The sequence below is a fragment of the Gymnoscopelus microlampas genome (genome assembly GCF_963454915.1).
Source record: "Gymnoscopelus microlampas genome assembly, chromosome: 13".
NCBI classification, from domain to species: Eukaryota; Metazoa; Chordata; class Actinopteri; order Myctophiformes; family Myctophidae; genus Gymnoscopelus; species Gymnoscopelus microlampas.
Window position 1 is genome coordinate 26,458,181 of NC_139950.1, and position 25,158 is coordinate 26,483,338.

Sequence of the window (25,158 nt, forward strand, 5' to 3'; positions counted from 1 at the left end):
CTACTTTAGCCTTCATTTTGCATCCTTTATGCTTTGTCAAATCCTTCTCTTTACTATGTACAAAATATGTGAAAATATGTAGTTTGTTCTGCAAAATATACAGTAAATTAAGTGGCTCACAGATTCTGATGTTTCTCACCTTCACACCAACAATTAGCAGAGCTGACTTTCTTACTCGTTCACCTGACGTTCTTTTTACGGCGTGGTTCCTAGGGGCCCAGCTGTCTAGAAGAGGGTCTGTCAGTGCGTTTGTGTGACTGTCTGTGTGCCTCTCCGCGGCTAATCACAAACCACTGGACCAATCGGCACCATATTTCTTGTGCACATTGCCAGTAGGCCGAGGAAGTAAATACCTGAGAATGCCATCATTAATATAACGTCATCAACATGATGTCTCAAATCCACAGGGAAGTCACGCCATTACTTTAATAATTTCTGTGATTTCTGTATGAGAGCTTTGCCCTCTCAAAGAACATTTCTACTATCTATAGATTGTGCGGTTGAGTCAGTAAGTTTGAAGTTAGGAGCATAAGATTGTTGTGATTGTCTCTGTTTTTCTTAAGATACTAATCGAATAAATAATAGAATCTAATGGTTGTACCTTTTTAGAAAGGTTGACTTATGTCTGTGGGACAGTTATGCCTGAAGGAATACTAGATAGTTTACAGCTGCTACACAGTCATGTCATGGCATGCATACAGTGTAAAATCCTCAGTTTTAATTTAACACTTATAGTGTAAAAATGTGTTCCATCATTTGGCACACTTTGTTAAATTAAAGGACTTCACTATGTGTGATTTATATGAAGCACAGATCTTGTGCTCTGACATGCAACCATCAGTACCAGTGTTCCCAGTGGGTCCTATAAAGGAATTCTGGTGTGTTTTTTCTGGTTGTTGGTGATCTCACCTCCCCCAGCTGCAACCACAAAATAATGTAAAGAGATTTCTTAGATATCTCTTACTGAGGATCCAAACAGGTCTGTTAAGTTGTATATCGCTTTATGTTTCTGAGAAATACTGAGAAAGTCCTACTTTGTCGTATAACTATGCCATTCAAAAGTAGCAGTGGCTCACAACAACAATGAGCTCATAGATCTGCTATTTCCGCAATTTTTAAAAACATTTTTAAAGTAAACGTGGTTAAAGGTAGGGTAAGTGATATCTTTTGGTTAAAACAAAATGTTTTTTGTTAAAAGGTTAAAGCTATATTCTGATAGTATTCATTGCTACAGAGTATTTGTTCAGTAACATGGCTCCCTGTCTCTCCAGGCTCCAGCTCTTTAATAAAAAGAAAATTAATTTTCAGGTCGTTTGCCAATTTTAGCCAATCAAGAGAGAGTACCCATTTATCAGCTTCAATTTTATAGTGTTCCAGTTCCAATTTTGTCTGCTCATTTTTTTCTGTCATCACTTCCAAATGCACTTGTTTAATCTGTATCCTGTGTGAGCTCTCCCTCTCTTGATTGGATACAATTGGTATCCTGACCTGAAAATGCCTTTTCCATTTAATAAAGAGCTGGAGAGACATAGCAATGAGTACAGCTCTCAGAATATAGAGCAGGTCTGTCAAGGTTTAGATGTTAACTCTTACTCTTTGGTACAACAGGTCTCTTGTCAAGTTGTACGTGTTAAGGGGAAGGATATATCACAAAATAAGATCCACAGTGTTAATTAACACTGACACTGAGGTCCATTTGGTTCTATATGTAATCTCTGTTACATTAACATTAAGTTCACATCACATCAGAAGTGTGGTTTAAATCCTTAGAAAATCAAAACATCCCTTTTTGTGGAGTATTAAATACTTTGGATAAAATGTTTCTCTTAACATGCACCGTAAAATCATTAAATCAATCAGTTCATTTAACTCGCAGGTGGTCCAAATGGACCATCAGAATTAAATCAACCCTCTGGGTTGTGAGGCTAAATTGGATCAAATTCCTTAAAAGTTTACACATTGTCAAAAGCCTTCTTTGGATAGATAATTGATGAGAAGGTCAGATCTTGTGTTGAGGGGTCTTCATCTGTGGTGAAGGTTTCAGTTGCAGAGCGTGATGAAGCGTCTACTTGGAGAAGAGCATAGTGTGTGCAAGGGTGCGTTCAGCTTCATTGAAATTGAGCCATCATGTCTTCCCTGTACATAGAAAACCTTTGTACCATTCTCTGCCCTGGAGGCGTCCGGCGAGCCCCAGGATTCTAATCCAACACGCCTCTCCTGAAGATGACAGGTACTCCTACCTGGTTCGGTGACTGCGTCTACATAGAGCTTGACCCCGCCCGACTCGAACCCTAAGTAATTTTGAATGAACCCCAAACCACGCACTACAGGCTGATTTGTCATATTTTTCAATCTGAGCCCAAACCAATGGATTTGGTTCGACTGGACTTTCATTTCCTGGGTTTAGTCAAGTCCCATTGGGTTTGGACTAATCTCTCATGAGACAGATTTTCAATTTGTAATGAAAATCTGTCTGCAGGATCGCTGTTTAGTTGAATATGAGCTCTCCTAGGGGGCAGGCCCTTGAGCAGGAAGCAAGCACATTAGCATAAAGGGGAGTAGCCAAGCCTGATTTCCCGTTATTCAGGCATTGAAACGAGCTTTCCTCCAGAGGTTAAATATAGTAGAAGGCTATTCAATTAAAGAAAATATGTTTTCTTAAACTGAATGGGTTCCCAGATTGGGTTTGGGCAAATGTCAAGCTCTACCTACAGTATCGTCTGCAGCTATCCTTACTCCCATTCCCTCTGTCTTACTTCTGCTAGACTCTGGTGGTGTCCTTAGTAGCTGGTAGCAAATGTACTAACCTCAAACCTAACCCTCTTAACTATTCCTGCTATACTGTACCTCCTAACCGCTGGCTCCTGTTACACTGCAAAAGATTACGAGCATAGGGATTGATTTTGTTTCATCACATTCTTCATCAAATTTATGTCATCATAATTATTTTAAGTGACACGTACTGTAGGAAAATCTTTTTGCTGTTTTCAAGTAATCTTTTTACGTTTTAATTACATTTCTTTACTATAATTTGTTTTATTTTCTGAAATCGCTTGAAACCAAATAATTGCAACTGGAATACATATTTAATTAACTACTAAATGATTAAATTGAATTCAAGACCCTTCCCCCCCCCCAAAAAAAAAAAATATAGTTAGTTGTGCGGCGGTGTTGGTTGCCAAAAATAGGTGATCTACAAGCTCACAACAAGCTGAGATGCGACACGTTGTGAGCTTACAGATCGGCTGTTTGTGTGGCACCGGTGCACAACTACTACCAGTCAGCTGCGTGGCGAATAATGTGTGGACATGTGAGAGTGAATATGTCAAATCATGATGTGGGACCCCGTCAAAAGCCACAATGTTGCTTAGCGCTGTTTCTTTAACACGTTCCTGTTTGTCCACTCGATGCTGCCGCTGTGCACAAGTTAACTCCAATGGCTGTTTTTATTTGTGGTGACGTGATGTTGCTCTAGTTTGTACGTGCTGCAGATTAATTGTCATGTAGTTGGTGCCCTTTTGTTGCTGTCTACGTTGTTGAGCGTTTAGTTGTGGCCGTGCAGCTTGTGTTTCTTTGGCCCCCGCTATGGTGTTTGTTGGTTATGGTGCTGTTCAGTTTGCGCTCTGTATGAGGTTTAATTTCTTCTGGCCCTATAGTCAAATGCAAAATTCTGAGTGTTTATTTAACTCTGAGGGTACTCTTAAGAGTTAAATAAACACTCAGGGTTTTACTGTGTGCAGTCTATGTGTACTCGTCTTCTGCTCCCAGTGCCTGAAGAGGTGCTTTTGGTCAAGGCTGAAAGTTCAGTGCAAATGACATGTAACTCACATTGCCCATTATTAACATCATAGGGGTGTGTGTGCGCGTGTGTTTGTGCGTGGTGCGTGCGTGTGTGTGTGTGTGTGTGTGTGTGTGTGTGTGTGTGTGTGTGTGTGTGTGTGTGTGTGTATGTGTCATCCTCATCATTCTCATGTTTATGGCTTGAATGGAGAATATGGATGCTACACCCTTTTCAGGAGGCTGTAAATCACCTCGGTACAAAGAAGAGGTACACACACACACACACACACACACACACACACACACACACACACACACACACACACACACACACACACACACGGTAGTTGAAGAATGAGCGAGTGAGTGTGACACCCCCCCCTCCTCCATCAATCACATCACACTCCTTATTTCCTTTTGGTCCAGCTCATAAACTCATAAAGTCAAAAGTCAATGGATGCCCAAAGAGAATCCAACTCGATCTGTACTGATGTATTCCTCCATCATACTGTCCTCCATCCTCCCCCCATCCATCCTTGTTTTTCTGTTCTTGTATCATTGTTCTCCACTCGTCGTTCTGCCATTCTCCAGGCAACCTGGGATCCTGGAAGCCCCTGAATGTCAGAGTTTTGGCAGGAAGCTTCCTGACAGTAGCAGGTAAGGCACTGCAGGCCACACCACAGCCGAGTAGCAGTGCCATTCACCATTAACCACTTAACTCATTGACTGCCAGAGTTAAAACATCGTCTGTAGCTGCCCTTGCCAGCGATTAAGAGCGTTTTCACTAACCTTCATAGAATATTACTCTTCACACCGATTCACCCGCCGATCGCTTTAAAAGACGTAGGAGGATCTCGTAGAATCAGAGAAAATAATTTGTGCCGCTGTGATAATCCATTCCATAGTTATGGGCAGTTGAATGTAGCTTGTTTTCGCAAAAAAGCAACAGAAAGCAGAGAAAACAGATTTTTATGAATCCTATGATACTAAACAAAACCAGCTCCATTTTGTTGAACTTTGGCTGTGGTCTAAATCATCATCATCATCATGATTCACAGGCTGTGGAACAGCGCCCTCTAGCGGAAATCACTGAAAACACCAAATGATGAGTATACTTGTCAATGGCAGTCAATGAGTTAAACCACTGGTTCTCAATGTCGGGTCTGGGGACCACCAGCGGGTCTGTAACTCCGAGAGTGTACTAAGGGTTATCTCTGGGACCCTAATCTACACTGTAAAATCTGCAGTGTTAACTCAGAGTGTGTACAAACAGAACCAAGTGGACCAGGTCCCCGGGCCCGTCGTTGAGAAAAAATATTTAAACCCTATATACATGGTTACCCGGTTGGACCCCGGTCAACAAAGTATGGGGTTTAAGTGGTTAATACATTATCATGTTTATCAGTGTTGTCATAATAACTAGCCTGTTAGTGTTAATATTAAGGTTTACAAAAAATCGTTGCATCCATTTTTACACAATTATTATTATTCAGATTTTATATTTTTAGGTATACACTGGTAGGAATTAGACACCAGTCAGACATATGTGTCTTTCTGTAATCTCTCAGTTCTTGCACTCATCTTGTCTAATGTCTTAATTCAGTTTCATGGAACACAGAGATAAATAAATAAATAAGCTTAATTTCCCAGACCACTAACATTACAAAGGTGTGCAACGTTCAGAGCCATAGTAATATTCCTTTGATCGTGGCATTATAGTTGGGGCATATCATAAGTAAAATACTATTTTAATCATTCTCTATGGTAGAGTACAGTATGGTAGTACAATACAACTTGCACATCTGCAGTGTTTGGAGGTGGTCTCCTTACTCTTCCATTCGGACATTTAAATCCTGGTGTTGGGTAGGACACCTGTCATTTGAAGCAGATGGCCTTTGGATTGGACGATAGATACACTTAACTGTAGGCTTGACATCTTTGCAATTACCTCTCTTTGCCAGGAGAGGGAGACAATGTACACAAAACTGTGGATTGCAGCTTGAACATAGGAAATCTTAATGCAGGAGAAAAAAAAGGATTTCATGAAATCCGCCAAGCGTAATTCACCAACTTGTACGGTTGCTTATCAAGATCCAGGTACATTTTTTAGATTCTTGCAACTTGCTATCCCATCTATCTTAGGCCTCTTTATAGGCTATGTGGACCAGGTATTTTTATTCAGTACATTAGTACTAGGTTCTTGGCTTGTCAGCTTTGCTGATGTCATATTTAGCAGGCTTTGTTTGCTTTATCCTTTTGTTTAATTTTTGTTTATGTTCTTTTCTCACCCCTGTCCCCATTTTTATTATCCCTTTCCTTATTTTCGTGTTTATTTTCTGCATGCTGCTTGGCACTGTGTGGCTGGGCTCTGTGGGATTTGTATGTTGCGTTGTGTGTGTGTGTGTGTGTGTGTGTGTGTGTGTGTGTGTGTGTCAGAGTCCAAATTAAGCCCACCTCCATCCTGAGGGGCTCCAGAGGAAAGAAGGCCCCTCTGCGGCCGCTTGGTAAGGGGACCATCCCCTCCCCCTACTTCCCCACTCAAACACATACTGTACATTGAGTCTGACCCATAGAATCAAATCAGACCCGGGCTGATCACTCCATCCCCTCCAGTGGAGAAGAACTCCCCTGTTCATTTTTCAACTGTGTGTTTGTGTGCGCGCGTGTGCGTGCGTGTTGTATTTGTGTGTTGGACTTGTTGGCACAGCTCTCCGCTTTGTGTGCGTGTCAGTGTGAGCGTGTAGATGTGTATGTACATGTGTGTGTAAAGGTGAGTGGATGTGTTGTCAATGTGTGTGTGTGTGTGGGTCTCTGTTTTGTATAGTATAGTTAATTTCATTCACCGGGATCCCAGAGGACTGCCATGTTCCTAGGACTTGAGATGAGAAGCACTGCTTTAAAGGGACGCTATCACTATCAATGTGCATTTAATTAAGTTAATTGTTGATGATGATAATAGTCTCTAAAAATGATATAGTGTGTGGTCACAGATAAGTGTCCTGTACAACTTTGGAGCTGCTAATGGACCATTAGCCCTAAAACATATACAGTATAGAGGGATAGCATTGAAAATCCTGATGGTACCCCTTTAAAGTCCAGCAGCAATGGCTTTTTTTCCCAACCTTTATTGTGATTTTTTTTGGGGAAAACAGAGGCTCAGCCAATCACAGTCTATACCAACCCTCCCGTCACCCCGGGTTATGGGAATCCTGCCTTGTGTCGGCACTCACACCTTGAGGCAGAAACAGAGAGAGGCAGTGCTGAAGCATGTTTGTTACTTACTATAGTACATTGCCTATTTCTCACCTAAAACAAATTCTGACATATATTTTAGTGTACTGTTTCAGTTTAAAACGGGAACGTTTGTAATGCACTCTCTGACCAGAACACCAGTCCAACAGCAGGAACATTGAGCTGTGGAACTCACACAGGTGAATCAGGATTCATGATTACTCATAGGGACTTGCTAATGTAATCACACATTACATTTTTGTTTGACAGGAAGTAATTACGGGACTTTTGACCACATGAAAAGAAAAATGTTTTGCATCTAATTGTTAATTCCATCTCCTTTATGACCACGGATATGCTCTAAAATTGTGAAAAACATATTTTTCATTTCAGCTGGTCTTTAACATTCATTTCAATTGCTACATGAAATATAAAAAATAAAAAATAAAAACATTTGACTGTGCCTCAACCCGTTGAGCCACAGTCAATGCTGGTGGGATTTCTTAACCATTGATTTTTGTCTTCATGTGAATACATGGTAATAATGAATGAGTGTGAATAAATAGCAATAAATGTGCAGGTACAATATGTGGTGTTTCTGCTTAAAGCTTCCTTTGTTTTCACTGTCTGAATATTAATTTGCTGCTTTTTTCCACAACAGGATCTTTTTATAACCGTCATTGTGGTTGTGTTGTCCTCACATGGCTTCCACCCCAAATGCTGATTGTGCTTATAGTGTACCTCAGCACCTGGACACTTTTGTTTGTTTGCCGCCCTCCAAAGGTTAAAACCATAGAAGGTGAAACACATGCTAGGCTCACCTTGGTAGAATTATGTGCCGATGACAATATTGTTGACTACTGTCAATGCTTTCACATTGGCACACCTAAAATCCAGTTATATAGTTTTGTTACCTGCAGCTGTGTTGCTGACATCAGTGTCCCAAGACCAGTTTTTTGTTTTTGTTCCTACCTTTAGATGGCAACAGACTGACAAAAGTGTACCAGGGTTTAGTTCCCTGCTTTCGCTAAACATGCATTCTGACAAACTGCTGCAACAGGCGATGCCCCCTCTGCGCTGTTTGGCCTTTCAGCCGAGGTCCAGCTTGCAAAAAAGTTCCTATGTAATAGGATATGTTGATGTTTCCAAACAACATTTTGTTTCATTTTCTCTGCATAATAAGGCAAGCGGGGACAACTGAAAGAATGTTCCTATAATGAAAGTGGGAATAAGTGAGTTCTTCCAACCTCCAGAGTAATAATCGCAATCACTTGATGTCAATGAATGTTCTGTGTTGTGTGCAGTCAAATCAGAGTTTTACTTAAAAAAGAGGAAAGGGTTTTGCTGATGTGTGGCTCAAACGTTTTGCAGTGTTTGACCCCGAGTCCTTGAGACCAGTATAGGACTGGTGCTGTGGTATACATACTGGTCTGCTGTAGACTGACCCTCTCATTCTATCTACTCTAATTTTTTTCCTCTTCATCCTCTTTCTATCTCTTCCCATCCATCTCCCTCGCTTTCTTTTTATCCGTCTGTGTGCCTTTCTTGCATGTCCTCCTTTCTCTCTCTCTCTCTCTCTCTCTCTCTCTCTCTCTCTCTCTCTCTCTCTCTCTCTCTCTCGGCTGTAATCTCTGCCATTTATGTTCACCTCCCTCCGTATTTCTCTCCTTCTGTCTCGCTACCTCGACTCCTCCTCTCTGACTTTGCTCCTTTCCCACATCTCCCTGTTTCCTCTCCTCCTCCTCCATCCCCCAGGTCTCACCCCCAAGGTGGTTCGTCTCTGTCCTCCGCCCGCAGAGTGAGACAGCTTCCACAGGTCCCCGCTAAGAGCAGCAATGTAGAACAAGGTTAGTGTGTGTCACGCGTATACGTGCTAATTTAAATGTGCAATTTAAGAAGCAATTATTCTGCATCCTAACGCTACATTGCGTAGATTTTTTTGTCTGTTTTTGTGCATTCACTGAATTGTCGTTGTATGCACACATGCATACTTGTGTGTGTGTGTGTGTGTGTGTAGCCCTGGCATCAGAAGAGCGTGTGCGGCAACTGCAGGTGAGGGTTCACTCCAACCGGGCCTCTCCTGCCACCACTTCCAGTCAGCAGGACCTGGACCTGAAAGCCCTCAAAAACAAACGGGAGGTCAGACGCTCCCTCCCTCTTTTTTTTCATTAAACAGTGAACAGCTCTCCTGTGTATTCTACTTATAGTGTAATGTAACTTTGTTTGTCGGGTATTTGGAGTGTCGGCTGAACATGAACCATTTTCTGAGCAGCTCTACAAGGACCAGCGGAGAAGCTGCGAGAACGTTTCCCACAAGTCCTCGGACAGCGATGTCAGCGACGTGTCAGCCATCTCTCGTACCAGCAGTGCCTCTCGCATCAGCAGCACCAGCTACATGTCCATACAGTCAGAGAGACCCCGGGGAAGGTTCAGGTACACATAACGTCAGTGGTATTTGTACAAATGGAACCAAATGGACCTGTAAGATGCACCCTCATGAGTCCATCTTACAGACCTGTAAGAGTCCATTTGGTTCCTAACTATCAGTAGTTTAGCTGGGGACCCCCTGGAACCCCCTGAAGGACCCAACTTTGAGAACCATCGACATACATGCAGTTGTCTTTGCCCCCTCCAATCCAAATGTTTGAACACTTTCGATGGTTTTCACTTCCTTGTGTTTGCAGATTTAAGGATGCAACAATCGATTATTTTCTTAGCAGATGATTAATTATTCAATTAATCATCGATTACTTTTTCGATGAACCGAGTAATCGAGAAGCACATTTTTTTATGTTTTTTATTATTACTTTTTATATATTAATGAATCAACGCAAAACAAATCTTCAATGATCCACTTGTCCAGAACCGCCGATCTGACCGAAATGTTCATACTGATGACATCAGGGATCTCCATTTAATGGCATAAAAGGGCCATGGACAGACTGATACAGGGATCCTCATATATGGGCATAAAAGGGACACAGGCAGACAGACATTTACAGAGATCTCCATATATGGGCATAAAAGGGACACAAACATCGTTCCTGAGTAGGCCGTGCCTGTTAGTTATATCCAATACTTTTTAAATAATGGATTCAATCGATTGATTAACAGTTGCACCCCTACATGTCTGTGTGTGTGTGTGTGTGTGTGTGTGTGTGTGTGTGTGTGTGTGTGTGAGTGTGTGTGTGTGTGTGTGTGTGTGTGTGTGCGCATGCATGCGTGTGTATGAATGTGTGGGTGTTCCACCACTCCCAGCCGTGCCATGCGTGCCGCAGGTCGTCAGATGCTGAAGAGCACCAGTGTCAGCGGTGAGATCTACGGCACGGACCACGTTGACGGCAGCCAATCAGACACGGCGCTCAGCCTGGGGGGAGGGGTCAAGAAGCGTCGCAACAGCCTCAGCCAACGGGTGGTGGCAGTCCTTCCGTCCAGACGTAGCCGCAGCACCTCCCAACTCAGCCAGACAGGTCAGGATGGACAGACAGACATAATGACGGATGGATGTAGGCAGATGGACAGACTTACAGACAGATGGACTGAGAGACAGACAGATGAACAGACAGTATTGATGCGTGGGTCAGGTTTTGTTCAACCTGCGACCACCCGACTCGGTGTGAGAGCACATTTGAACCAGTCGGCCCATTTTCATGCACGTACAACGATCCGAACCTGATCCGCCGTCTTTAGGAAACACAAAAATAGCATGGGTCTGCTGCCTATTTAGAACTACTTCAAAGTGAAAAATTTGCTGCATGCCAAAGCATTATAACTGATGTTCACTAAAAACACAAGGGCAGCGTATTAATGTAGACCGCAAACGTCAAAACTACAGGCCAAGTTCTTACTACACATTGCGTATAACCTATGAAAGGTCAACATTTGCTGAAGTGACGCTCCCAAGTTGAATCAAAATGAATACGCTATTAATGAGGAATAGCTCTCGCTCTGCCCCTCTACCTCTGTGAGAGACAAAAAAGTCAGCAAGCGCAAAAAAGGGTGAAAGCGCGCAGACGTTTTTTACGTTAATGTAACTGAAATTTAGGCTGTAACAATGTTGTCTGCAGCGTATTTGACCTGCACCCACCTGACCAGATCGCAATATTCTTTTCAACCTCTCCGAACTATGGATAAACCTATGGTTCAATCTGAAATCCCTGGGTGCTGTGGGTTTTGCAGTGATCCGCGCATCACTTGTGGATTGACAGACAAAGAGAACAAAGAGCTATAGGTACACATGTGGACACACACACAAGCACACAACCAGACTGGCTGAGGGACATAGTAAGAGCCACAGAGTGAGACAGTCTGTCTAGAAGACATAGACAGAGATTGACAGACAGACAAACAGACAGACAGACAGATAGATATACATACGGGTGTGCGCGCGCGCGCGCACACACACGCGCACACACACACACACACACACACACACACACACACACACACACACACACACACACACACACACACACACACACACACACACACACACACACACACACACACACACACACACACACACACACACACACACACACACAGACTGTCACACATTCCAGTTATGTGTTCAATCATTCCAGTGTTGTTTATTTGTGTTTGTTGTGTGTTATTTCAGAGGCGACGGGGGGTAAGGCGGCCAAAAGACAGAAAGGTAAAGCATAGACAGACAGATACAAATAGTCATGTCAGATATTCCGACAGACACATAGTTAGATAAACAGGTACACAGTAAAATCCTGAGTGTTCATTTAACTCTGAGTGTGTACAAATGCGTAGATTAACACAGAGAGTTTTACTTTGTCGAGTAGACAGACAGGGTGACAAATAGTTAGTGCTGGAATATGCTTTCATTAAGTGTTGGTGCTGGAAAATGTTTTATTCGTTGTAGGTATTGTAAAAGAAAGTTTCCTTGAAACAGCATATAATAATAACACGTTAATATTTTAAATATGTATGTGTGGCTTTCCAACTGGATGTTACTTTGAGGGAAGTTGGTTAAATGATCCTTGAAGGTGCTTGTAGTGTACTTGAATTTGACTTTTGAAAACCTGTGCAAGCCCTGCAAAGATAGACGGAAGCATTTAAAACCTGCTGAAACTGCACATTAAGATCGTTAATCGTTAATTGCAGTGCTGGAAAAAGTACTCAATGCTCAAGTAAACGCATCAATACGGCAATGTAGAAATACTCTGTTACAATTAAAAGTCTGGAATTCCAAATTTACTCCAGTAAAAGTGCAAAAGTATTGGTATCAAATTGTACTTAAAGTACCAAAAGTAGAAAGTACTCATTATACAGAATGTCCCATTTCACAAGTTTTCAACTGTATAAAAAGTATAATATTTGCCTCTGAGATGAGTAGAGTAGATGTAAAAGTTCTGAAAATTGGAAATACTTGAGTAAAGTAAAAATACCTCAAATTTGTACTTAAGTACAGTACTTGAATACGTGAATGCACTTAGTTACTTTAAACCACAGGTTAATTGAACTTCGATGAGTGTGCAAATGGACCCTCCATTTGGTTCCATTTGTGCACAAGTTAAATCAACACTACAGATTTTACTCAGTAAACAGCTTCCAAGCTAGCGCAAAGGGCAGACAGAAACACGAGACAGACACAGCTAGCAGGTGTGTCATAACTACACAGAACAAGCAGCCCTCCCCTGCACGCTTCCTACACTGTAAAAGTCCTTAGTGTTAATGGACCCTTACGGGTCAGTTTGTACACTGTCCGTGTTAAATTGTGGATTTTGCTGTGTTCTCTACACATTCCAACCACCATAACTGTAGCCTAAAGAAATGGTTCATGTTTTTAAGAAGCTGTAATGATTCATGTGAAGCGATCGGTTTCGGTGAGTTTCGGGTTTGGAAATAGATGTTTTTTGTTTGTGTTTTGCATTTTGACAGAAGTGGTAGTGAAAACCAATAAGGGAAAAAGTAAGTTGAAATATAATAAGACTGCTTTTAAGGCATTGCTTGTGATTTGTTCATAGAAATGAAGCATTGCGTTCGTTCATGCAGGACACGGGAGTCATAAGCCCCAGCTGCAATCAGCTGTCAGTCTGCTGATTGAATAAGTGTTTTCTAATCAGCCACGCATTTCTATGCACCAATCTCTGCCCATTGTCACAACAAGGTGGTCCATTTATATGGCTCCCGCCTACAACGTGATCACTGCTACTCTTATGCTGCTATACATTACACGCTGCTGCTGGCAAGGCCTTGCCTCCACCACCCCAGCCTCCACATTTCTAGTTCAGAGTTTTTTTGCACGGCTCAAAGTTAAGTCTTTCTTTGGGCCAGCTCTTTTGTACCCATTTTTTATTGACTTTAATGGCGCCCACTTAATCATAAACCACGTAGGCTTCTTATAAAGCTGAACTATCACTTTAAAGATGGCTGCATTCTGTAAGATTGCATTAACATGCTAACCACCATAGTCACCATCCCACCCATACATTCAAGTACGTTTGAGAGAGATTGTTTGTCATGGAATGTTTGGAGAGTTGACATTGTTTACACACACTGGTTTTCATCTTGTATTTACTTGAATTTTAAAATGTTTTACCATGTTGGTATATAAGGAAGTGAAGCATAATCTATAACCGCACTTTGTATCAAGTTGCTCTAGATGAGGACATCGGTTAAATGCCTAAGTGTAAAATCCACAGTCACCATTTGAGTGGCAACACACTTAACTTCCCGGATGAAATGGCCATTTTGTGAGCTGCTACTTCATTCTCCCTGACCACCAGAGACGATGCTTCTAGCTCTGGATGCTTCCATCTTGTGCATGTTCAAGTAATTATGCCAACAAAGTCACCTGCGATGATGGGGCCTACGCCCCAGTTTAAACCCCAGGTCATTCAGTATCTTGTCATGGTTGTGGAGTGGACTAATGATAGCAGGTCAGTAAAGCCTGATAGAGGCTGCAACAAGTCTATTTCACCTCCTTTTTCGTGGAACACAACTGCAGTTAGCCCGGTCATCTTGCTGTTTCAGCTCGTGTGGTCAGTCATAGTTTGCACTACATCGGCGGGGAGAGGTTTCGCTTGCCTCACCGGGGCGGGGTGGTTATCCATCTGTGATGTCGAGCCGGTTATGACCGCTCACCACTCTCATTATTAGCCTTCTTGCATTAGGCTTCTTGTTTTTGCCTCGGTGGTTGGGCACATTGCAATTAACATAGTTAAGTTCGGTAGACCTGTATTAGCCTGTTACTCCTGGTGGTCAACTATCAGCTGGTGGTTACTAACGTTAAATTAGCTCCCCGCTGTGGGTGCCATTATTGTCTCAGTGGCAGTTTTCTTGTGTTCCACTTTCTTTTGCAGACAACAACATTCCCATTTGAGGCCACTGATTGTTAATTGTGTGTTTAACAGAGTAAAATTTGATACGTGCAAGCAAGGACTTAATTGTGTGCTTGCTGGGCCGCTTTATCACTGTTGGGCCAGAATAACCGTTGGCTATTTCAGTAACTGCTGTGTTGCAAGCCACCTGCCACTCACTTTATTGTGATTACAGTGTACTTGCTACTGGTCCAATGTTAGGGTCACATATCTGTGTCTCCTGCTTGGCCCCCCTCCAAGTGGATGATGGCCATGATCCAATGTCCTGCATGTCTTGGGGCTTAAATCATGAGGCAAGTGGTGTCGTTTAGCCCATGCATGAACTGCAGTTTCATGCCCCTGCACTAAGGCTTGTCTGGTTAGTTATGTTGGAGGGCAATCACAAGCTTCTGGTGTAACTTCAATCCCTGGGAAACCCAGACGCCAGAGTCAGTCTGGTACAGTTGGACCAGACTAGGTCACTCAGTTTGCAGTTGGCCAGTATGTGACAAGGGCCTGTCTCAATGCCTACTGGCAGAGAGGCCCTGTGACATCTGTTGCCAGCTTACCCCCACCCACCCACCCACTCATGCCACTCTACCAGGAGAGTGGTAACATCAAATGCTGCAGTGAAAGGAGTTCTTGAACAGGATATTTGTGCTGCTGCTATTTGCGCTTTGTCACACAACTTTGCCCAGTTCTACAAGGTTAATGTTGCTGCTGCATGCTTGGCAACAACATCCTGTGGCAACAGCTGTCTTATGCTTATGTCCCTTAGCATGGCAAGCATTCCTTGTGACCTTAAGGGTATAAGTCATGCAGTGGTAAAAACACTGCTTCTGGCAGTCAGATAAAATTGGATAGAAAGAATATGGTTCTACGAGACAGGGTTCTCTGTCTTTCGGAATCTTGGCATTCTTTTGGAACAGTCTATGGGGATGGGGTGGGGTTTTATACTGGGGCCTCACAGGTGACCTAGTGTGATTATTGAGCCTGTGCATGTGCTAGATGGAAGCATCCAGTGTAAATACACTGCCTCTGTTGGTCATCTAGAATTCATAGACTTGGTGATACAACTTTCATTTTAGACTCTAGAGGATTCACATTAGGCTAGAAAAAAGGGAAGAACATAATGGAGAAATGTACAATGTTGGAGTGTTTCCTTTTCCCATCACCCCTCCAACATGACAGCGTTTCCTCTGTATTCCCTGATCATCACTCTCCAATCACTCTATTGTCATCACTATCTTAAACCCCACCTCCCGTGACATCATCACCCTGCTCAGATTGATCTAAATCCCTTAAACGGTTCAGTTCTTCTAAATATGTGATTATTCCAGGTCAATATGCTGTGCTTATTTGATCTGGCAGGAATCATGTATTTCTCCCATTTGACCTATAATGCCAGTCAATCTGTTGCTAAGTTATGTCACCAATCACCATTGGAGTGTACACAACATATCTTGGCCCATAGTTATCAGGCTTTTCAGAATTATATATGTTTGCTGTCGGGTAGAAAGCTTTTATGCCCATATTTACATTTTTGTTTTCGTAAATGCCCTACTTAGTAGCAAAAATAGCCGATCTACAAAATGATAACTACACTGAATCCATTGGATCACACGTTCTTTTTTCCATTTCCTGAAAAGTAACACTTTTTGGTTTACACACCCGACAGCAACGATATTGATATTTCTTTCATTCTCTGACACGCCTGGTAACAAGGCAGCCCAGATCAGAATGTGGGTGACCTCTGACTTGTGTTCCCTTTGTGACTGCTATACAGAGGCGCCTGGGAAGAAAGGTAAGGGAGCCTCCAGCATCCAGAGGAGTGTGGAGACGGGCATGGCGGTGGAGTTCCCGCGAGGAGGCACCGCCATGAACCGACAGGCCAGCAGAGAGTCCACAGACGGCAGCATGAACAGCTACAGCTCTGAGGGAAAGTATGTACCAGAGTGTAAAACCCTGTGTGTTCGTTTAACTCTTGAGAGTGTACACATGTAACCAAATGGACCTGCAATGGTCCACGTGCGTACTCTCACAATTACAAATGGATACATTGAAAATGAAATAAATTGAAAATATTTTTCAGCAGGATTTTGCTGTGTAGCAGTTTTATATACTGTATGATATAGAATGTATTGGTCCTTATTTTGGTTCTGCTGCAATCACAAAGATTCTTAGACCGATCCGGTACCCCTAATCAGAACAAATTCCCTTCTGCAAGACATCAAAAAAAGACCAAAAGTAAAAGTACTCATTATGCACAATGTCCCATTTCACAAGTTTTTTAAAATGTATGAAAATCCTTTGAAAATTGCAGATCTACAATATTTCACAACAGGGTGCAAAGGGACGGGTTGTGAGCTCGTAGATCGGCTATTTTCAAATAGCCAAAGTATATAGAGCCGAAGAGGTTAATGTATGTTTTGTAATAATAATCAAAATCTGCAAAGTAACTAGTAACTAAAGTTTTTGAATAAATGTACCGGAGTAAAAGTACAATATTTGGATCTCAGATGTAGTGGAGTAGAAGTAAAAGTATTGAAAATTGGAAGGAAAAATACCTCAAAATTGTACTTAAGTACTGTACTTGAGTACATGTACTTAGTTACTTTACACATCTGCTTAATGGTCCATCAATATTAAGTGTGTGTGTGTGTGTGTGTGTGTGTGTGTGTTTCAGTCTAATATTCTCAGGGATGCACAGTCAGTTCAGTGACTTCCTGGATGGCTTAGGCCCCGCCCAGCTGGTGGGTCGGCAAACACTGGCCACGCCTGCTATGGGTGAGTGACAGCTCAACACTGCTATTCAGATTCTGTTCTGTGAATTCTCTTTGAAATCCTGGTGCTTGGAGAATTTCCATACAACTCCCATTTTGTGTGTGTGCGTGCTTGTGTGTTTGTTTTATATAGGAGATGTTCAGATCGGTATGATGGACAAGAAAGGTCAGCTGGAGGTTGAGGTGATCAGGGCACGAGGCCTTACTTCCAAACCTGGCTCTAAATCCCTTCCAGGTACGAGTATGTGCGCGCGCACGCACACACACACACACGCGCACACACACACACACACACACACACACACACACACACGCATTGCACACATCTCTCCTTCTCAACTTTGCAATTTCTTGAGGAGTGGAGTAACTCGGACTGACTTTTCCTCAGGGATACAGGGCGTTTTTTTTTATTAGGTTTATGTGTAAGATAATTCTCTTTCTTTCTGATAATTGTGGGAGCACAACCGGTCCTCTCTAACTGCACTCCCCCCCCCCCCCCCCCCCCTCTCTCTCTTCCTCTGTCCATCCAGCTCCCTATGTGAAAGTGTACCTTTTGGATAATGGAGCTTGTAAAGCCAAAAAGAAAACCAAGATTGCACGGAAGACATTGGAGCCTCTCTACCAGCAGCACCTGCTGTTCGAGGAGAGTCCCCAGGGCAAAGTGTTACAGGTAAACACTTCTCTCTGTGTGTGTGTGTGTGTGTGTGCGCGCGTGTGCGTTATCTTAAACGTCTATCAATATATATGTCTTCATTTTTGACTGGAGAATCCAGTCCTCTATCTCCTCCTTCAAGTTATGCCAGGAATTTCCTCTTAGCCCCGCCCACCTATAAAGGTTATTGCCGAGTGCACGCCTACAATTCAACGTCAGACATTCCACACACCCAGAATGGCCATTTGAGTTGCAGACACTGAGAGAACCAGAGGCCTTTTTCACAGCTAAGGCCGGCCTAGCCCCACCCCTTTCCACTCACACACACACACACACACACACACACACACACACACACACACACACACAACGGCCTGTGCAAGCAGATGCGCATTATAAAGTCAAAAATGAAAAATAGCAGCTGTAGATGAGAAATAAGTCTATATTTAGTTACTACATAACCTATTTATGGAAAACAAATCAGCAGAATGTTTATAAACAAGCTGCTAAATAACTGAACGGGCCGTCTGGTCGCTACCCCCCCACGCTGCTCTCCATGAGCCCGTCATAGGGCACTCTGTGACGGGGAGCACCACTCGGTGTTTCCCCATGCTAGAAATGACCAAAGCGAACTTAATACATCTTAATAAAAAAGCACAAACTACCTACTTCACAAGAATAATGTTGGTGTAATTAGGAGATTCGACAGGGAATCTATATTTTATATACACAAATTAACAAGTTAAAGAAAAAATCATGTTGCCGTATTTCCTGTTATTTCGCGGACGTTCAGCTCTCGTCTCGCCGCTCAGCTGCTGCTGTCTCGGGCAGACTGAGTGCGGGAGTCCCGCTCCCTCCAAGGCCGGAGCCCGTAGACAGACAGATAGATATATATATATCTATGTGTCTACGGGCATCCCTGTGATGCTTCGCTATTAGTTGAGCGACATATACACTGACTATTTAGGAAAAAGAGAGAGACACGTGTGTGTGTGTGTGTGTGTGTGTGTGTGTGTGTGTGTGTGTGCGTGCTTGCGTGCGACACACATGCCGTGCTCCTCTCCTTTGCCCGAGGAGAGGGTTCGAAGGACAGCACGTACATGCCAATTCAGAGCTCCTAGACCAGTGGTTCTCAAAGTGGGGTCCGGGGACCCCCAGGTGTCCTTGAGGGGGTAGGGGGTCCCCAGCAAAAATGTGGTAATACAGCGTCACAATAACTTTAACCTTTCATACTTTGGCTATTCAAAAATAGCAGATATACAAGCTCATAGCGCGGCACCGAGTGCCGTGCTATGAGCTTGTAGATCTGCTACTTTTGAAAAATCGTGAAAATGTGTGCAAACCTTTGAATATATATATTGTTAAAGAGAACATTTGTAACTCAAGTCTTTGCTTCTGGGGGGGGGGGGGTCCCTGAAACAAAATATTTTAGATGGGGGTCCGCGGCCAAATACATTTAATTTTGGGGGTCCTGGAAAAGTTTGAGAACCACTGTCCTAGACCTAGACTGAGTTTAACAATCTTCAATACTTTAACATAACCTGACCCTGCCAGAGGTGGCGGTATTGAGTAACCAGGTTCCTCAAGACAGCTACATCTGAGATCGCTCAAGGGGTTGAGCTAACACCGTACCGCTCCCGGTACGGACCAATCAGCGTGAGCTAAGGGATGTGACGGATGTGACGCCATATAGAAGCGTCTGTTGTTTTGTAGTTTCTTCACTAGTCAACATGGCCGCTACCATGAGCAACACCGATATGACGATAGATGCTGCAATAACATTAGTTATTTCTCAACTGGACAATATTTCTTCTTTGAAAGAAGAGCAAAGTATGGCACTGAAGGCTTTTCTGCGTGGAAAAGATGTTTTTGCTCTCCTCCCGACTGGCTTCGGCAAGAGTTTAATTTACCAACTAGCTCCACTGGTAGCGAAAGAACTGGGGACGAAGCCGAAGCCTATATTGATCGTCTCCTTTGACTGCCCTCGTAGCAGATCAAATCAAAGAGGCTACGAATCTGGGACTCTATGCTGGGCAACTCGTAGATAATGCAGCACACACCGACATCCTCGACGGCCGATGTCAGCTGGTCTTTGGTAGCCCGGAGACGTGGTTACTGGAAGATAAATGGCGTGATATGCTTTCCTCACAAGTGTATCGTGAAAACCTACTGGGCATTGTCGTCGATGAAGTTCACGTCGCATACAAATGGTAAGCTAAACGCCGTTAAATGGCTGTATAGTATAATTGTTACACTACACATACACTGTAATGTTAAACTGTAAAACAAAACAGAGCAGCGTGTTTCTAAATACGGTTACAGTAGTTCAAAGACGAAGTGTTGTAACATTTATGTTTTATTTAGGTCAAACATTATATTATAAACAATAAGCTAACACACACAAACAGACCAAATGTTAAACACAGATCTTACTGTAACTGTATTGTTGTAATGCAACTATGCACGTTACTATTGCTGCTACCTAGACTCAATGTAGGATTTATTTTTCTTTCAACCAGGGGACTGGGTGTTGCTGTCCAAGTGTAGTTATTTGTCATGTAAAGAAAATACAGTATGATATGTGGAAATGTCAGTCTTTAACTGAAGCTACCCAATAACATAAATAACCTAATTATTTCCCCTTTATAACACTATAGAAAGTATAGCCTACAGCAGTTCTTCATTAATGCTTGTTTGCTGATATATGTGCACTTATTGTCTTTCAGGTTTACCTGTTTTAGCGTTGACAGCATCTGCTGATAACAAGAACAGAGGCCGTGTGACCATGATGCTGAATATGGAGGAGGCAACTCTCGTGACTGTTAGCCCAAACAGGGTTCCTGCTGATAACTGCTGTGGAATATTTAGTTGACTGAATGCTCATAATTAAAATGGTTTTGTATGTAATTTGAACATAAGCAAGTGATTAAAAGTTTGTCGCTGCAAAAAATCTGGTGTTTCTTTTCCAGGTATGCAAATATATCACTTTTAGATTGATAACCTTTTATCACAAAATAAGTACATCATTGTTTTACATCTGTCCTGGTACTGTATGTCACCCTTTTCACTATGCATGATGACTCTAATCCCTGCTCCCCCCCCCCCCCCCTGTTAAAATTGATCGTTTCAAATCATTAGGCTAGAGGCATTGATCAGTTTGCCATTTTACACATGGGATCCAACTTTGATACTGTACAAACATGTTATGATGTTGTTTTAGAAAGTAAACATGAACAAGTGAGGCAAATTAAAATATTTATTTATAGAAAAAACAACTAAATGCTACAGTTGCGCATACTCAGGTAGGGGAAAATCACAACAATATATATATAACAGGTTTATAAAAACAATACAACATGCGTAGCCTATATTCAATAGGGTCCCAACTATGTGCACTCTCATATCCCTTTCAAGTACCCTTTGTTAAACAGTGCAAATTCGAGATACATATTTTCTGTGTTTGAAAGTAATGAGAAAAATAAAGATGCACTTGGTCCAGTCATTGATGAACAGCAACAGTGAATTATTGCAACATTTTTGACTACTTGGCATCAGTTATTGCACAGACTTTTATAGCACAATGAGATATACGTTATCTAAAGTGTATCGTGGACATGTTGAAAGACTGTAAGGCTATATTATTGACTGACTCAGACTCAAGAGTAAAACGCTTTAACGCTGAGAGGTGAGTTTGGTGACCACAGGCAGGATGCCTCAGGTGACGTCGGTGTTTCTGCTGTAGCGGTAGCCGTTTCTGGAGGTCTTCTGTCTTTGTCCTCTTTTTCCCATCGCCTTAAAATGGAAAAATCCTCTTCCATTCTTTGAAACAAGCGAAGACATGACCTACATCAGACACGATACGGAGGAGTCTTTAAACAGCGTTAAACCTAACGCTATCAGGCGTTCGTTAATACTTGTTTCGTTTGCAGGCTTAGGCTTATCAAATATCTTCCTTGTACCCGTTAAAATACCTTTTATGCGCAGATTCGTGTTACAAAATCGGCAAAAATCTCCGACCTCCATGATAACTTTTTTTAGCAACTTCTTGAGCGTTCTTGTTGTGGTGAAATACTGGACTACGGTGTTGACTTCCTGGTGTCGCCACGACCATACGTCACGTAGACACATCGATATGATTGGTTGTGTTTGCACGCCCACACGGTGATAGACAGACGGTCCCATCCAATCATCTACCAAGTATCTTGAAAAAAAGGAACAGCCCCGTCATCGAATTGGCTCCCGAGATCCCAGATCCAAATAAGCTGTGAAACAATGTGTGGAGCAAGCTGTTTGGATCTGGTAGCGTCAGGTTAACTTTAACATGCACAGCTACTAAATAAAAACATTCATATAAATTGCGAATGCTGCGGGAAAAGCACCAGAGAACCTGCTGCCTACACCAGCTTGAAAATAGCAGATCTACGAGTCGCCAGTGGGGCATCTCCTCACGACCGCATCGCGACCACCGGGCGGCCGACTGGAGCTGTGTTTAAACTTCTGTTCTCAATTATATTGTTTAGTTTGTTGTCTGTCTATAGATGTACATCTGATAGATTGAAAACTTTACTATTCTGTTATTGTGGTCGTGTGTCGGCGTTCAATGGTTACAGGGGGACAGTGACAGAGCTAAAGTAACTAAGTACAAATACTTAAGTTAAGTACTGTAGCCTACTTAAGTACTTAGGTATTTTTTTTACTTTACTGGAGTATTTCCAATTTTCAATACTTTTGCCTCTACTCCACTACATCCAGAGGCAAATATTGTACTTATACTCCCAGGCACGCCGACTTTTGTGTGTGGCCATGGGGGCTGAACTTGATCGCCACACTTTTAATCCGATCGACGGCCATTTCCTCATACAGTTACAATGTATCAGATTGCAATACACCTCCCAACCGCTAGGGTCGCTTAGTTGAATGCATGGAGAAAATTCGGAGAAAGAGGCCACTGATCGAATTAGAATGCTTTTCATTGAACAATACGGAAGACACGGGTACTTCTGACGGCCCGTATATAATTGTAACATCCATGGCCATGTGGTTAGCACTTTATATTTGAAACCTGAACGTTTATGTAGATGTACGGGTTGTAATGGAGAAAGTGCAAAAACCAGGTTGACGTTCAGCCATGACGCTGATGACGGACGATGCGATCGTGTTTCCACAGTGTTTCTTTTTTTCTGTCTAGTTATTGTTTGGACAATGTGTCACCTGAACTACTACAGTACTAGGCTAATGTTAACCTTGCTAGTTATAGTGTTATGTGCACACTACAGTAGGTCTATTCACATTATGTGAAGGCCTGTTATGTGCGCAATAGGCCTACCTTTATTTGACAACTTCAGTTACTAGTTCCTTTGTAGATTTTGATTATTATTACAAAACTTACATTAACCACTTCACCTTCATATACATTTCGTCCATTCGAAAATAGACGATCTACAAGCTCACAGATCTTGTAGATCTGCTATTTTCAAAAGATGTCATACATTTGACAACTTGTGCAATGGGATATTCTCCATAATGAGTAGCCTACTTTCTAGTTTTGGTACTTTAAGTACATTTAGATACCAATGTTTTTGTACTTTTACTCAAGTACATTTTTAGTTCTGGGCATTTACTTCTAACACAGTATTTCTACATTTTCTACATTAGTATTGATACTTTTACTAAAGTAAAAAATGTGAATGCTTTTTCCACTGACTGTATCCATGTCCAACGACCACAAGGTTAGTGCCAGGGACCAGCATAACATTTGTGGTCTAAAAATGTTTGCAAAAACATTCCACGTTTTTTACATTTTGTCAAAAGTTTTTGTAAATCGCAGATCTACAAGCCCACAACGCGTCACACACTCTCACATTGGATAATATGTCCTAGCTCTCCAGTCACAATGACATCTATTGTATGTCATTCTTTTCTTGTTTTAAAAGTCATACTGTGAAGGATTTGTTAGTTTGGCGACACCAAGTGGTGATTGTTGGTCACATGTACATCTTAATAATAGAGTTCCATTTAGCAACGGCAAAATTTGCTTAACTGCAGGAATGTACAGAACAGGATGTTTATAATGGAGGCAAGCAAGACCAGGCATAATGCTCTTCTTCCTGTCTGGGTTGAGTTGGCACATCCAGATTATACATCATTTAATGTATTGACGACGTCAATGGGAGATTAATCAGATACAACCAAGTAACATCATGACTTACCTTTGATACAATTTTCAAAAACCAAAGGTCTTTCTGTCATCTTGACATGAAATTCTAAGTGACAGTAGTCAATATATTTAATGACAACACCTTTTTAATGTCTGTGCAGGTTGTATTTCTCAGGTTCCTATGTGAAGAGTAAACAATGCTGTAACCATGCGCATTTCTCTGAAAAGAACGTGGCAAATGGAGCATGTGCCAGGAACAATGCCCATTCTTGCAGACCAGGACCAACATTTTCCCACTGACAGTCTTTGATATGCGTCATCTTATCTGCAGTACCTCTACACAGTCAAATCATCTGTGTACATTTAACTCTTGAGAGTACAAGTTGAACCAAATGGACCATTTGAAACTCTTGAATGTATAACTCTGAGAATGTACAAATGTTTTTGTTATTTTTTATTTTACCTTCTGGATTTGTACTCAGAGTTAAATGACAATATTGTATTATAGATTTGTTTTTAAACAGTCTATATATTGTACATTCCTCATTGATGCTCTTGCCCTGCAGGTCATAGTGTGGGGCGATTATGGACGCTTGGACCACAAATGCTTCATGGGCGTGGCACAGATCCTATTGGAGGAGCTGGACCTCTCCAGCACAGTGATTGGCTGGTACAAACTGTTTCCCCCGTCCTCATTGGTGGACCCCACGTTAGCCCCGCTCACACGGCTGGCTTCCCAGACGTCATTGGACAACTCAGGACCGCCTCCGGGTGTTCGATCCTAGTGACCGGAAAGGCGACCGTAACGACCCAATCCCCCCATCTCCCCCCTCTGTCCCCCTCCTAAAGATATATCTTTATAAAAATGGACCACAGCTGTTGGACCTGAACCCAAGCAGAGTGCATGAACACACGCCCAGGGAAGACGAGACGCCCCGTCAACCAATGAATAGCCAGACGGAGATGCAGAGAGAGGTAGAGACAGAGAGAGAGAGAGAACTAGCCAATCAGAGCTTAGCTGGAGTCTGACAATCACTTTTCATCCTTTCTTCCTCCTCCCTACTCTTGTTTTCAAAATGTTCCTTTCATTATTTCCTTCTCCCTTTGGGCTGCTGAGCCCTGCAATATTCACTCCTTCTTCCTTTCCTTCTCTGTCTCTCATCCTTTCTTTTCTTTTCTTCTTGTGCAGCCCACCCGAACGAGTGACAAAACGGGGGAGTCCTC

The 25,158-nt window shown here is 42.4% G+C and overlaps 1 protein-coding gene across 1 annotated transcript in view; it reads left to right on the forward strand.

The window, feature by feature from the left end:
* The window catches only part of rims1a (regulating synaptic membrane exocytosis 1a), a gene marked incomplete at both ends in the record, with an annotated part of 96,933 nt that extends 72,214 nt beyond the window's left edge, over positions 1-24,719 (forward strand). The window contains 12 exon segments of the mRNA XM_084076786.1: positions 2,147-2,230; positions 3,992-4,048; positions 4,372-4,437; positions 8,767-8,858; positions 9,029-9,150; positions 9,284-9,444; positions 10,270-10,516; positions 16,131-16,285; positions 17,029-17,129; positions 17,259-17,360; positions 17,656-17,795; positions 24,501-24,719. Coding sequence (XP_083932912.1) covers positions 2,147-2,230; positions 3,992-4,048; positions 4,372-4,437; positions 8,767-8,858; positions 9,029-9,150; positions 9,284-9,444; positions 10,270-10,516; positions 16,131-16,285; positions 17,029-17,129; positions 17,259-17,360; positions 17,656-17,795; positions 24,501-24,719 — 1,546 coding nt within the window.
* Positions 24,720-25,158: the final 439 nt, after the last annotated feature.